The sequence below is a fragment of the Cyclopterus lumpus genome, chromosome 21 (assembly GCF_009769545.1).
Source record: "Cyclopterus lumpus isolate fCycLum1 chromosome 21, fCycLum1.pri, whole genome shotgun sequence".
Lineage (NCBI taxonomy): Eukaryota > Metazoa > Chordata > Actinopteri > Perciformes > Cyclopteridae > Cyclopterus > Cyclopterus lumpus.
Genome location: NC_046986.1, coordinates 5,716,223 through 5,727,867, shown reverse-complemented (window position 1 = coordinate 5,727,867; position 11,645 = coordinate 5,716,223). Strand labels below are relative to the sequence as shown.

The following is an 11,645-nucleotide window of genomic DNA, read 5'->3' as shown; positions in this document are numbered from 1 at the left end:
TTATATAAAAAAATGTACAATTACAATGGGCTTCTTTTTTTCTTTTGTGGAAATTCTCATCAAATTTCAGGACCTGTTTAGACAACAATGTGCAACAGTGCTCGATGCCGTTCCAAGTCTCTCGGTGGTGCAACAGAATTAACAGATTGGAAATAGACTGTGGAGAGTTTTTCTGGTAATCTTTTTTCGGTGACTTGAATTGGAAAAATGGCACATAGTATTACTATAAATAATAATGTGAAAATGTTTAATTTAGTATTGTATTAATCATTAAATGAAAAGGATTTAATTTTAAGATTTTATATAGCAAATATGAGCAATACTTAAACTGGATATACTGTGATTTCTATGATGTCTAGCAATTGTTTTATGATTTATATTACCCAAACTTACTTAATACAGTAGATGCTTCAACATAACGTCCCGGCTGCCAGAAGATTTGGACCACTTCTATACAAATAGATAGTACTGTCTGTCACCGATGGGGCAGTGAAGCTTACAATGTGAATCTAGTTCAAATATATATATATATATATATATATATATATATATATATGTATATATGTATATATGTATATATATATATATATATATATATATATATATATATATATATATATAAAGATATATATGTATATATGTATATATATATATATATATATATATATATATATATATATATATATATATGATGTTCTAACTTGAACTAACTATATATATATATATATATACATACATACTGTTGTTTAATTAGTTGTGATGTACATATATATTCAGTGGTGACGCCATTAGTGTTTCAATGGACAGAATAATTGAATCTGATCTTCAACAAGAAGGCCAAAACTTCATTTCCCAGAAACCTCAGCAGCACATAAGTGATGTCACCTGATAACGTTGAGGGGTGGGCGCGCGCTAATGTTTACTACCACTGGGCTGTCAATAATTTAATCGTAAAAAAAACCCAAAAGAAAAACGGGGATTTCTGTCGATATTTCAACAGCGGACGTAACGACCGGTGTGCAATGGTGCTAACTAAATGACCTCTTCTCGCATTCAGGTAAAAAAAGACGACTTAAGTTCATAAATTCACCACTTAATCGAGCTCGTTAGCGCTTAGCTCGTCAGCGTTGATATTGATAAACAAGTGAACGCAGCGCGAGCGATTATTAAACGTTAACTGTACTTTAAAACCCACTTCCGGATCAGGTTAACCGTTGATAACGGTTGCGCCCCGGGCACGCGACCGACGGTTTGACTTCCAGCCTGTAACGATTTTAATAGCAGGGTAAAACTCGTTAGCTTGGAAGCGGTTCCGCTAGCTTTCCCTTTTGAAGAAGCGGATTCACGCACATAGTTACGTCAACGTTAACTAACTTACTTCTATAACGTGACTCTCATGTAAACACGGGTACGGAGAGATGTATTTACACATGTTTGTGAGGATTATTTTTGCCTGTTGAGTAATTTTGAGTCATCTGAACATAATATGTCAGTGTGTGTGTTTTTTTTTTTTAGCTAGTTATTTGACAGTTGCTCAGCACTGTTCCTTTTGCTTTTTTAAATACGTTGTCTTACTTTTCAATTGGCTCTGAATGGGCTGTCATTTTTTAATTTAAGGGATTAATAAGCTTCTTTAGACTATACATTTATAGAAAATAGCCCCTTTTTCTAACCGTAAAAAGTTACAATGATCCTCACATTTTAAGCAGCTGTATTTTGTTATCCGTGCTTGATTTTATATTATTTGATCAATTTCGGTTAAATTTTATGGTCAGAAATTCATTAATTTGAAACTCGTCGGAGGCACAGAGATATTACTATTGCTGTACTTTTCTCGTGACGCTCTATAATTTGCTTTCACGGAAAAAAAACCCTCCTGACTGATTTGTCAAATGCTCGGGGCAGTTCCTGAATATCTTGCCTCCATCCTCGCGTGTCTTCTCAGTGTCCTGATGGAGTGGGTGTTCATCATGAACCGGATGAGCTCTCAGGGCAGCTCCGCAGCCCAGCGAAGGCGCATGGCCCTGGGGGTGGTGATCCTCCTGCTGGTGGATGTCATCTGGGTGGGCTCCTCTGAGCTAACCTCCGTAAGGACTCTTTGTCACATTCAATCAGTTTTTTTCCTGAGATGACACTGCTGTGGATAAATGAGAGAGGGGGTGCGGATGTACTCGGGTCACCAAAGTGCATTGAGATTATTCTGGAATCTGAAGTTAATAATGTGCACTTGGTATATTTTGTTTGTGTTTTATTGTGTCGTGCTCCAAGGTATGATACGACTTTGCCCTTCTCTCTCTCTCTCTCTCCCAAGAAGGGGTTAATAAAGTACTCCAATCATTTATTAGTACATATCAATCCTGTAAGTCCATATGTTTATAATTGGATATATATTCTATTCTCACTCCAATTTTTAGAAGCAAAGTGGTCAAGTAATTTCCATCTGTAATGTAGTGCAGGGAAAGTATCAAGTGTCACGTTTGTATTCAGTAAATATAATGCGTTACATCCTATGCTCTAAACTGTGTTTTAACTTGAAAGAAAACAGGGAAAGCTGTCCAGCTTTTAACAACATCTCGGATAACTCATGAAAGCTGTTATCCTAAACCGCTTCCTCCCGTCGATTCCTCCCGCAGTACATTTTCAAGCGCCAGGAGTACAACAAACCCTTCTTCAGCACATTCACCAAAACCTCCATGTTCGTACTGTACTTGCTGGGTTTCCTGGTGTGGCGGCCCTGGAGGCAGCAGTGCACCGGCTCTCTGAAACGGAGGCACTCTGCGTTTGTAAGTAGTTAAAGCACACTCTCACCACAAAGGGGTGATTGAGTTGAGTACATGAACCAATGCCTTTTTTTAAACAGGCTCATGTCCAGCAGTGTGAAGCCTGTTGACCATTTTTCTTTAAGCTACATCTGCAGTTGGTCAGTAAGTTGACGGTTTGAACCGCTTCTCTCTGCAGTTTGCTGATGCCGAGGCCTACTTTGCACCCTGCACCACAGACACCTCCGTGAACAACTGTTTGGTAGGTAGTTTAATCTTAAAACACATACAAGTGTTACTAACTCTATTCGAGGCAGTGGACACGGCTACAGAAGTACAGTACGAAATGACTCTGTGTGTCACTCTGCACTTTAACAACTACACATGTTTGACTTCCTCTGTCACTCTTGTGCAGAGCGAACCGCTGTACGTTCCGGTGAAGTTCCAGGACGTACCTGCCGAGCACTCCAATTGTCTGATGGGAGACTGTGAATCTGGTGAGTACGCAGTTGATGTTGTCGGTGTTTAATAATAATAACATGGAGCATATCATTGTTACCCCCCCAGGAATTAACAAAGACCACTGGAGAATGCTGGAGTGTTAACGTCATGAATTTGGTCTCATTAATGAAAAGTAACGACAGAGGGCAGTGGTGAGCTATGAAAATAGATCAAATCATTGTTTAAAGCCAATATGAAAGATATTTATTGAGAGAAACCTCATTGGGTGACCCTCAGACTCAGTTCTCTCCTTCCTCTATTCTCTCTTCTTTCACATGCCAGTAGTTTGAACAAGTGGAGAGAAATCTCATAATCTTTTGGCTTGTTCCCACTTTTTAGTGATTCAGTTCAGACGAGCTGTGGCTGACCTCAATTTCTTTATTGGACGGATTTATCCAAAGAGTCTAAAGTAAAGGTTCTGAGAAAGTCTATTGTGTTTGTATTTCAAGCGTTCATATGTTCTTAAAAATGACTTGTACTCATTCCAGTCAGGCGTTGGCACCTGAAGTGTGATATTTTGTGTCAGGAAAATAAAATGCACATTTTATTTTTGTGTGTGTTTGTACATTTAAATGAAACCACGCCTCCCCTCTCTCCATTTTGTGCCTCCCAGCGGCTTCCAAAAAGCAGCGTGTGCGTTTTAGTAACATCATGGAGGTGCGTCAGCTGCCCTCTACTCAAGCCCTGGAGGCCAAACTGTCCCGCATGTCCTACCCAGCTGCCAAGGACCACGAGGCCATGTTACGCACAGTGGGCAAGCTCACTATCACCGATGTGGCCAAAATCAGCTTCTTCTTCTGCTTTGTGGTGCGTAAAAAAAAGACAGCTTTTTAAAAATTATTTTAGTTTGCCGTACCGAATTATAACCACGATGTATAATTTAAATAAGCGTCAGCTAAATGTAATGATTGATAACGCACTCACTTTATTTCTCTTGGTGTTATTTGATAGCAGTGCTGTTTGGCACGGTGGCGAGTGAGAAGGAAAGGATGCAAGACTGCCAAGTCATTAATCATTTAGCCTCTCAAGTGATGACCTGCCAAAATGGAATTTGTTGATATATTACAATCCAACAGCTCAGAAATAAAAGTGCTGAGCGTTGGTTTTTTGTTGCTGCCCCCCCCCCCCCCCCCCCCCCCCCCCCCCTCCCCCCCCCCCCACTTTCCCCCCCCCCCTTTTCTTCCCCTTTCCCCCCCCCCCCCCCCCACCCGCCCCCCCCCCCCCCCCCCCCCCCCCCCCCCCCCCCCCCCCCCCCCCCCCCCCCCCCCCCCCCCCCCCCCCCCCCCCCCCCCCCCCCCCCCCCCCCCCCCCCCCCCCCCCCCCCCCCCCGTCTCGCGCTTTCATTGGCTGTAGCTTCCCCAACAGGTCCAGATATTTAGCCCGCCAGATATCTTGAGTTCACACGTAGAGTTTGAGCACAGATGTGCGAGAGCTGGAAGTTGATTTGTCTCTGATCTTGGGTGCTTTTGCCTGGGAGCTCCTGTCAGGCAGAAAAAAAAACAGGGCTAAAGTCGTGTCTTGTGTGAGGGGAAAAAAAGGCATTAACGTTTGTAAAAGTTAAGACTAACTACACAGGTTTGATTGAACAAAACCCGGCTTTGTCAGGTACGTTAGATGGTTTTTACAACAGTGGTGTAATACACATCCCATCACTGCTTCTGTTCCTCTTCCAGTGGTTTCTGGCTAACCTGTCCTACCAAGAAGCCCTGTCCAACACGCAGGTGGCCATTGTCAACATCCTGTCGTCCACCTCAGGTGACTCTTTGCCTCTCTGTTAAACGTCATGACGAAACGCAGTGTCGGTAACGGGGTGTAATGGGACTTGACTTTGTCCCCTCCCTCTTCAGGCCTGTTCACGCTCATCTTAGCAGCCATATTTCCCAGCAACAGCACCGACCGGTTCACCTTGTCCAAACTGTTAGCGGTGTCTCTGAGGTAAGGGCTTGAGAAAGGCACGTCGGTAGGTTTCTGTGCTGAAAGTGGATTTATTATTGTACGTTTTTCTGTATCTGCCTCCATGTGTCTCCGTGCTTTTACATTGTGATTTTATTTTTCTTCTAAAATGCCATCTAGCCACTTTGGGGCAAAGAAGTAGTTGAAACCAGACAGCTTCCCACACCAAAATCCTGATTATGCATGCAGAATGTTTTTATATAGATTAATAACTCCTGGTATTTCCTTTAGGCACCTATTTTCTTTGTCTTAATAAAAAGATAAATGAAGTTTTACCCAAATTGTTTGGTGCAAAAATGAACTGTTTACACGTTGGTCACAAGTCAGCGCAATTATGATAATTTCTTTTTGTTTAATTGTTTAAGGCTCTAATAACAGCAGAATTATCACAATCTTGTGGATTTATGACTCAATATACAAACAGATCCAAAATAAAATAGATGCAATCATATATAATTCATAATAATAATACATTTGATTTGTATAGTGCCTTAAAAGGTACTCAAGGCACTTATAATAATAAAAATAATAAAGCTAAAACGATCTGCTGATCTTAGGGGCCTGGTTGGGCTGTAAGGAGTTAAACGTTATTTAATATAATCTGGACAAGGTCATTAATCACATTTTTAAAATGCATTTTAAACGTTGGGGATTATGAACATCACAGCGCTCTTTGGACATTTTGTCACCTTGAAGTGTCGTTACCTGTCAGTTGGATTCAGTCGGTCCCTGTTGCATCTCTCTTGTTCAGCATGGGAGGCGTCGCCCTCGTGAGCTTCTCCAGCATGGACAACCCGGATGAGAACGGCGTCGCAGGTAACCGTGGAGACGGCGCGCATCCGGCACTCATTTCACATTTTTGTGAAGGAGAACTTCTTGCATCACTCTCCGATTATGCCTCATAATAGTGTTGAATGTATATCGGTTGAAAACATTCATTTCCAAATGTAATTTACTTTTTACTTTTGAAGGTTCTTTGTGGTCGCTGGCGGGGGCGGTGCTGTACGCCGTCTACATCGTGATGATCAAGAGACGAGTGGACCGGGAGGATAAGCTGGACATCCCCATGTTCTTCGGTAAGAACACGCTTTAAAATGTGTTATTGTACTTATCTCAAGCCATGTCTGAGATGTCTGAGCTGTGTGTCTTTTTGTTTGATACTTTTATTTAGGTATTTTTACAGTTTGACAACAAATACATACATTGATGTGTCTCTCAGGGTTTGTGGGCCTGTTCAACCTGCTGCTGCTGTGGCCCGGCTTCCTCCTGCTCCACTACACGGGCTTCGAGGCCTTTGAGCTTCCCAGCCAGCTGGTGTGGACGTACATCCTCATCAACGGCCTCATTGGAACCGTCCTCTCCGAGTTCCTCTGGCTCTGGTGAGAGCAACCTGACTCGTTATCTATTCAGGTCCCAATTCTGGCACGATTTGCATACGCAAGTATTTAGACATTTTCGATAATCCGCGCGTTCTCTCTCTCTCTCTCTCCTTTCCGCAGGGGCTGTTTCCTCACATCGTCTCTGATCGGGACTCTGGCATTGAGCCTCACCATCCCGCTCTCGATTATGGCAGATATTTGCATGCAGAAGGTACGTTTCCCCTGAGCAGGAACTCAACAGTCAAGAGTTTTTTGAAATAAGAGTCGAAAAAATGTTTAAACAAAATCAGAGACTGGGTCAGATCAGTCTGGTTTAATGTGCTCAAATTAATGTTGTAATGTGAGTAAATATCTATTCAAATTGGGGGCTAAATATTAATTGTGACGTTTTAGCGTACTGTATGTTTTTAAAACTGAATGATCTGAAGTCGTGTTGGTAGTCGTAACGGTTACTTTCGTGTGTGTGTGTGTGTGTGTGTGTGTGTGTGTGTGTGTGTGTGTGTGTGTGTGTGTGTGTGTGTGTGTGTGTGTGTGTGTGTGTGTGTGTGTGTGTGTGTGTGTGTGTGTGTGTGTGTGTGTGTGTGTGTGTGTGTGTGTGTGTGTGTGTGTGTGTGTGTGTGTGTGTGTGTGTGTGTGTGTGTGTGTGTGTGTGTGTGTGTGTGTGTGTGTGTGTGTGTGTGTGTGTGTGTGTGGACAGGCCCGATTCTCGTGGCTGTTTTTCGCCGGGGCGGTGCCGGTCTTCCTGTCCTTCTTCATCGCCACGCTCTTATGCCACTACAACAACTGGGATCCGGTCCTGGTGGGGCTGAGGAGAGTGTACGTCTTCATTTGCAGGAAACATCGCGTTCAGAGGTATAACGCCGTTTTGGTTCCGCACATCGACCATATTAAATGTCCCTTCAGGCGGCCATTGTTTCAGTTTATGAAAAAACACTTTGCAGAGACGTAATACTTGCGCGAGTTCACATCGCCTTTTCATACGAGGAAAACATCTTGAAAACGTTGTGTGTCGGTTCGATTTTGAAGGACAGAGGATATTAGATTTTGTTGCCCAAAAGCGTACAAAGTTGTCAATAAATCAAAACTGAGGAGTGAACAAAAACACGGACATCTTTTCAAAAGGTAATGAAATACGGTTCAATCCCTAGCAGCAGCCTTTGGTGCTCAGCTGACACACACACACACACACACACACACACACACACACACGGGATACAGGACCAAGTTAATTTACATTTATGTCGTTTGAAAATTCCACAAAATGGTTTCCAGTCCAGTAAAGCATCTAACGTTTTTAAATGGAATAGTGTGTTGTTAAACTATTGTGTTGTGTGTGTGTGTGTGTGACCAATTTATAATGAATTGACCTCTGACACACACTTTTAAGACAACAGGCTCCATTTTGTAGCTCTTAGCCTCGCTAAGTTAAGTCCGTAATCGGATGCTCACGCTTCACCGACTGCAGTTATGCTCTCCATTCTTCTGTGAATGCTTCTTCCTGTTTTGCCGAGGGGTGATTATAATTATCATAATAATAATAATAATAATGATGGTTGTCAAGACGACGACTGTGACGATGATGATTGACAGCCGGGGCTCCCTCTTCCCACAGATTGCCAGAAGACAGTGAGCAGTGTGAAAGCCTTATCCCTCTCCACCCCATCTCCCCCAAAGAAGCCAGCTTCTGTTCGTGAACACAAAGTAAACGACCTCTCCGCGCTCTCGGCCTCTGACCCGTGCGTGCGTGCGTGCGTGCGTGCGTGCGTGCGTGCGTGCGTGCGTGCGTGCGTGCGTGCGTGCGTGCGTGCGTGCGTGCGTGCGTGCGTGCGTGCGTGCGTGCGTGTGTGTGTGTGTGTGTGTGTTAGAATCTAAACGTACATAAAACTGCCGGATTAAATATCAAAATTCCCAATTTTTTTTAAATTTTCTTCCTGAAGTAATTCAGAAACAACCAGCTTCTCTTTTTAATGTAAAGCAATTTGTTATCTTTTGAATTTTCAAAGACAGTCGTCTTTTGTTAATGATAACTTCTCGTTTCATTTTTTTTGTTTTAATTAGTTTTTATAGATTTGCGGAAAAACTCTCTGTAGACTCGCTGCCTGGTGACCTTTTAACTATTCAAGGTCAATGCCTTTACCGTCTTGCAAGAGTTTCACATATTTAGGCTTACCGTTGAGACGCAACCCTTTCTAAACACAGCAGATGCAGTAAATCAAGCACCCGCATGTATTTTTGTTATGTAAATGAGGGGAAAGTCATCATTTAGCAATAGTTGCTTGAGCTCCGGATTTCTGCTATCTTCCTCCCCGCTTTCACTCGGTTTGTTTTCCCTTTGAACATCTGTCGAGTCTTTGTCGGACGCCCTCGTGTTTGGACATGTTAGTGAGTCAGAGGGACAGAAGACCAGCGGGACAGGAAAGTCTTTAAGTAAATATTAGAGAGGCGAGATTAGCCACCCACTTCACAAAGTCTGCGTCTCGCCTGTTCACCGTTGGGAGGTTTACTCGAGCTTTTCTCAGCCGCCTCCCAAACCCGCAGAGTAATTTGCCAGCAGGGCGGAGAGAGAGCGATTCTGAACCCGGCGTGTGTTTTCTGATGGAGGAAGACAGACTTAAGCCTGGCTGCTAAGTGTGTAGTTTTTTTTTTTTTTAATGGAGGAGCAGAGATGCAAAAGAAAAGTGGACGCATAGGAGTAAGCCTGCGATCTTTGTCTAACGATACTAAAAATGCATCACATGCTCATAACCCAAAGATATTCAACCTAAATGAGAGAAAATCAGTGAATGCTAACAATGGAGAAGTGTGTGTGTCACTTCATAGACTATACATATTTATGTGCTTTTAACATGTCGTTTAGATGCTTCTTTTTTCTTTTTGTTGTGTCCCCAGGTGGTGAACGTGGATCTCAGACAATCTGGAAAGCCTTCAGAGACATTGAACTAAGTGCCTTCTATTAAATCTATTTATTTTCTACGGTGTTGAGACAACGCATACATTTCTCCTTTTTTTCTCACATTCCAGTCATCACAGACTGATATTCAGTTTTTTCTTATGTTTAAAAAAAAATATATATATAAACCTCATGGTTGTCAAGGTGCTAGACTTTATCAGTGATTGTCATGTGACCAAATGAAAACGGTACATTTTGAACTCAATCATAACACTAACAGAGGCAGAGTTATTAGTGTGTGTGTGTGTGTGTGTGTTTCTTTTAAATATCTGAAATCAGTGTTCAGAGTTCACCATTTTTTATTTTTTTTCCCCGGAGGCCTTTTTGAAGCCTCGCTGCTTGTTTTCAAGCGAATGTGTGCAGCAGACATTTTGCATTTTCACAAAGCACAATCTGTCAAGACGACGTTTGTCTTTGATGCCTTTTTGTTTTTGTTTTTCATAAACATCGGCCATGTGACGCACCCTCGTGTTGACGAGCCGCATGTAGCTCAGCCTCCGGCAGCTCGGGTAGTGACCCTTCACCTCTGCGCAGGTGTCTCGTGAGATATTCCTTCAGGTGATCATAACACTGTCCTGACAGGATTCAACAACCCTTTTTTTCTTTTTTTCTTTAAGTCGGACATGAAGAAGAGAGCTGAACAAGAGAGCCTCCCTCCCTCCGACATCTTGTTCATCTCTGTAGCCGCTGACAGAAAAACAAAACTGTGATAGAAACGTAATCTTTGTGAACTGATCGTCGGCCTTTTCCCAACGCAATAAGCTACAAAACTGCAATAACGGTCGCCTGCTCCTACGAGCAGTTTTCCTCCTTTTTTTTGTTGTTGTTTAAAATGGGGCGTAAATACTTGTTCACAGTGAAGCATTAATAGAGTATTGATGTTGTTTTTTTTGTGAAATTCAGATGACCACTACAGATTTATGTCTTTTTAAAATTGTGTAAAAGTTTTTTTTATATTTTCTGTATCATTGTAAATGATTTTTAGCCGGGGGAAGAGTTTTGCATAACAGCCAAAATTACTTATATATATATATATATATACAAATGTCTCTTTTTTTTGCCTCAAGCAAAAAAATGATTTATTTACTGTTGTTTTGGGAATTCATGACAAAACAAAAACATTTCAATTAGCAGCCGTAGTGTCGGACGTGTGATATCTTTACGGAGAGTTTATTACTGAACACATGACATGGAGGATGTTAATAACTGTCCCGTGAGGATGAATTAACGAGGTAGAGCACTTTAAGTGACATATTTAAACTGGTTCATGTTCATTATTGTACTCGCTGTGTTTTTAAGCCAATCGTGTCACAGTTGCAAGTATAAAAGCTTTTTTCTTTTCTTTTTTTTAAGGAGGATTAGTTCCCCCATGTGCTCCGCTTAGACTTCAAGGGATAGGATTTATTTTTCTTTCTCAGGTTCTTCTTTTTGTTCTTCTTCTTTCTGAGCAATTTCTCTTTCTAAGTGTCATTAATGAAGATTGTTATAAGATCTAAAAGAAGAAGGCCGTGATACTAACCCCTCCCCCTTTTTATCAACCTCGGCTCTTTGAATCGTGCTTTTATTTTTGCGAGTCTGTTTTCATACTCCTACACTGCACTATTAAAAGATATCTTTGTAAATCTGCGTGGCGAGTGGCGTACTCATAATAGGCATTTCTTTTTTATTTGATTTGCATGTATTTACTGTCTTCTCGGCTTCAAGGAGCATGACATCGGTAGCCTGAGGTGGCTGATTTCCACATTTAACTTAGACAAACATACATACATTGCTAATAACATAAAACCCCTTTTTTTAATGTATCATATTAAGAGCATATTATGCTGGGGAACATCCAAACCTTGGAACAAAGTTCAAATGTGGCACTTTAAATCATGGGATGTTAGCAGGAAGTGCTTTTTCGTTGGCTTTCTGTGTCGTGAATAAATAGACACTAAACACACAGAGAGTGATTTTGAACACAGCCTCTTGACACAAATTAATATTATTTGTATTCGCTGTAAGACTTCACAAATCATATTTGATTACGCCGTTTCTAAAATGTGCTCAGAGGAGACGTCTCGGGTTTGCTAAAAAATATCTTTTGTGCGCCTTTTGAGTGTA

At 41.7% G+C, this 11,645-nt stretch overlaps 1 protein-coding gene across 3 annotated transcripts; it reads left to right on the top strand.

Moving 5' to 3' along the window:
• Positions 1 to 866: 866 nt before the first annotated feature.
• On the top strand, positions 867 to 11,168 carry LOC117750091 (solute carrier family 35 member F5-like). 3 transcript variants are annotated; one of them, XR_004611766.1, is made up of 16 exons: positions 867 to 1,057; positions 1,946 to 2,087; positions 2,634 to 2,783; positions 2,959 to 3,021; positions 3,175 to 3,256; positions 3,874 to 4,067; positions 4,934 to 5,015; positions 5,108 to 5,195; positions 5,965 to 6,029; positions 6,185 to 6,289; positions 6,433 to 6,592; positions 6,713 to 6,803; positions 7,290 to 7,444; positions 8,205 to 8,293; positions 9,482 to 10,051; positions 10,160 to 11,168. XR_004611766.1 is itself a non-coding variant. In XM_034561001.1 (15 exons), exons 2-14 carry the CDS (start codon positions 1,953 to 1,955, stop codon positions 8,284 to 8,286), a joined length of 1,452 nt encoding a protein of 483 aa, XP_034416892.1. In that variant the 5' UTR covers positions 867 to 1,057; positions 1,946 to 1,952; the 3' UTR covers positions 8,287 to 8,293; positions 9,482 to 11,168. The 3 variants fall into 3 exon arrangements, 2 of the variants coding, with proteins under 2 accessions (XP_034416892.1, XP_034416893.1); XM_034561001.1 differs by having other exon boundaries at positions 9,482 to 11,168; XM_034561002.1 differs by having other exon boundaries at positions 887 to 1,057; positions 1,906 to 2,087; positions 9,482 to 11,168.
• The last annotated feature ends 477 nt before the right edge of the window (positions 11,169 to 11,645 follow it).

What these genes read in the sequence shown, in the direction of transcription:
- LOC117750091 (XM_034561001.1), top strand. Translation starts at nt 1,953, where the DNA reads ATGGAGTGGGTGTTCATCATGAACCGGATGAGCTCTCAGGGCAGCTCC. An exon ending in AACGGAGGCACTCTGCGTTT is followed by an intron (nt 2,784 to 2,958) that starts GTAAGTAGTTAA and finishes TTCTCTCTGCAG; the next exon opens with TTTGCTGATGCCGAGGCCTA. An exon ending in CCTCCGTGAACAACTGTTTG is followed by an intron (nt 3,022 to 3,174) that starts GTAGGTAGTTTA and finishes ACTCTTGTGCAG; the next exon opens with AGCGAACCGCTGTACGTTCC.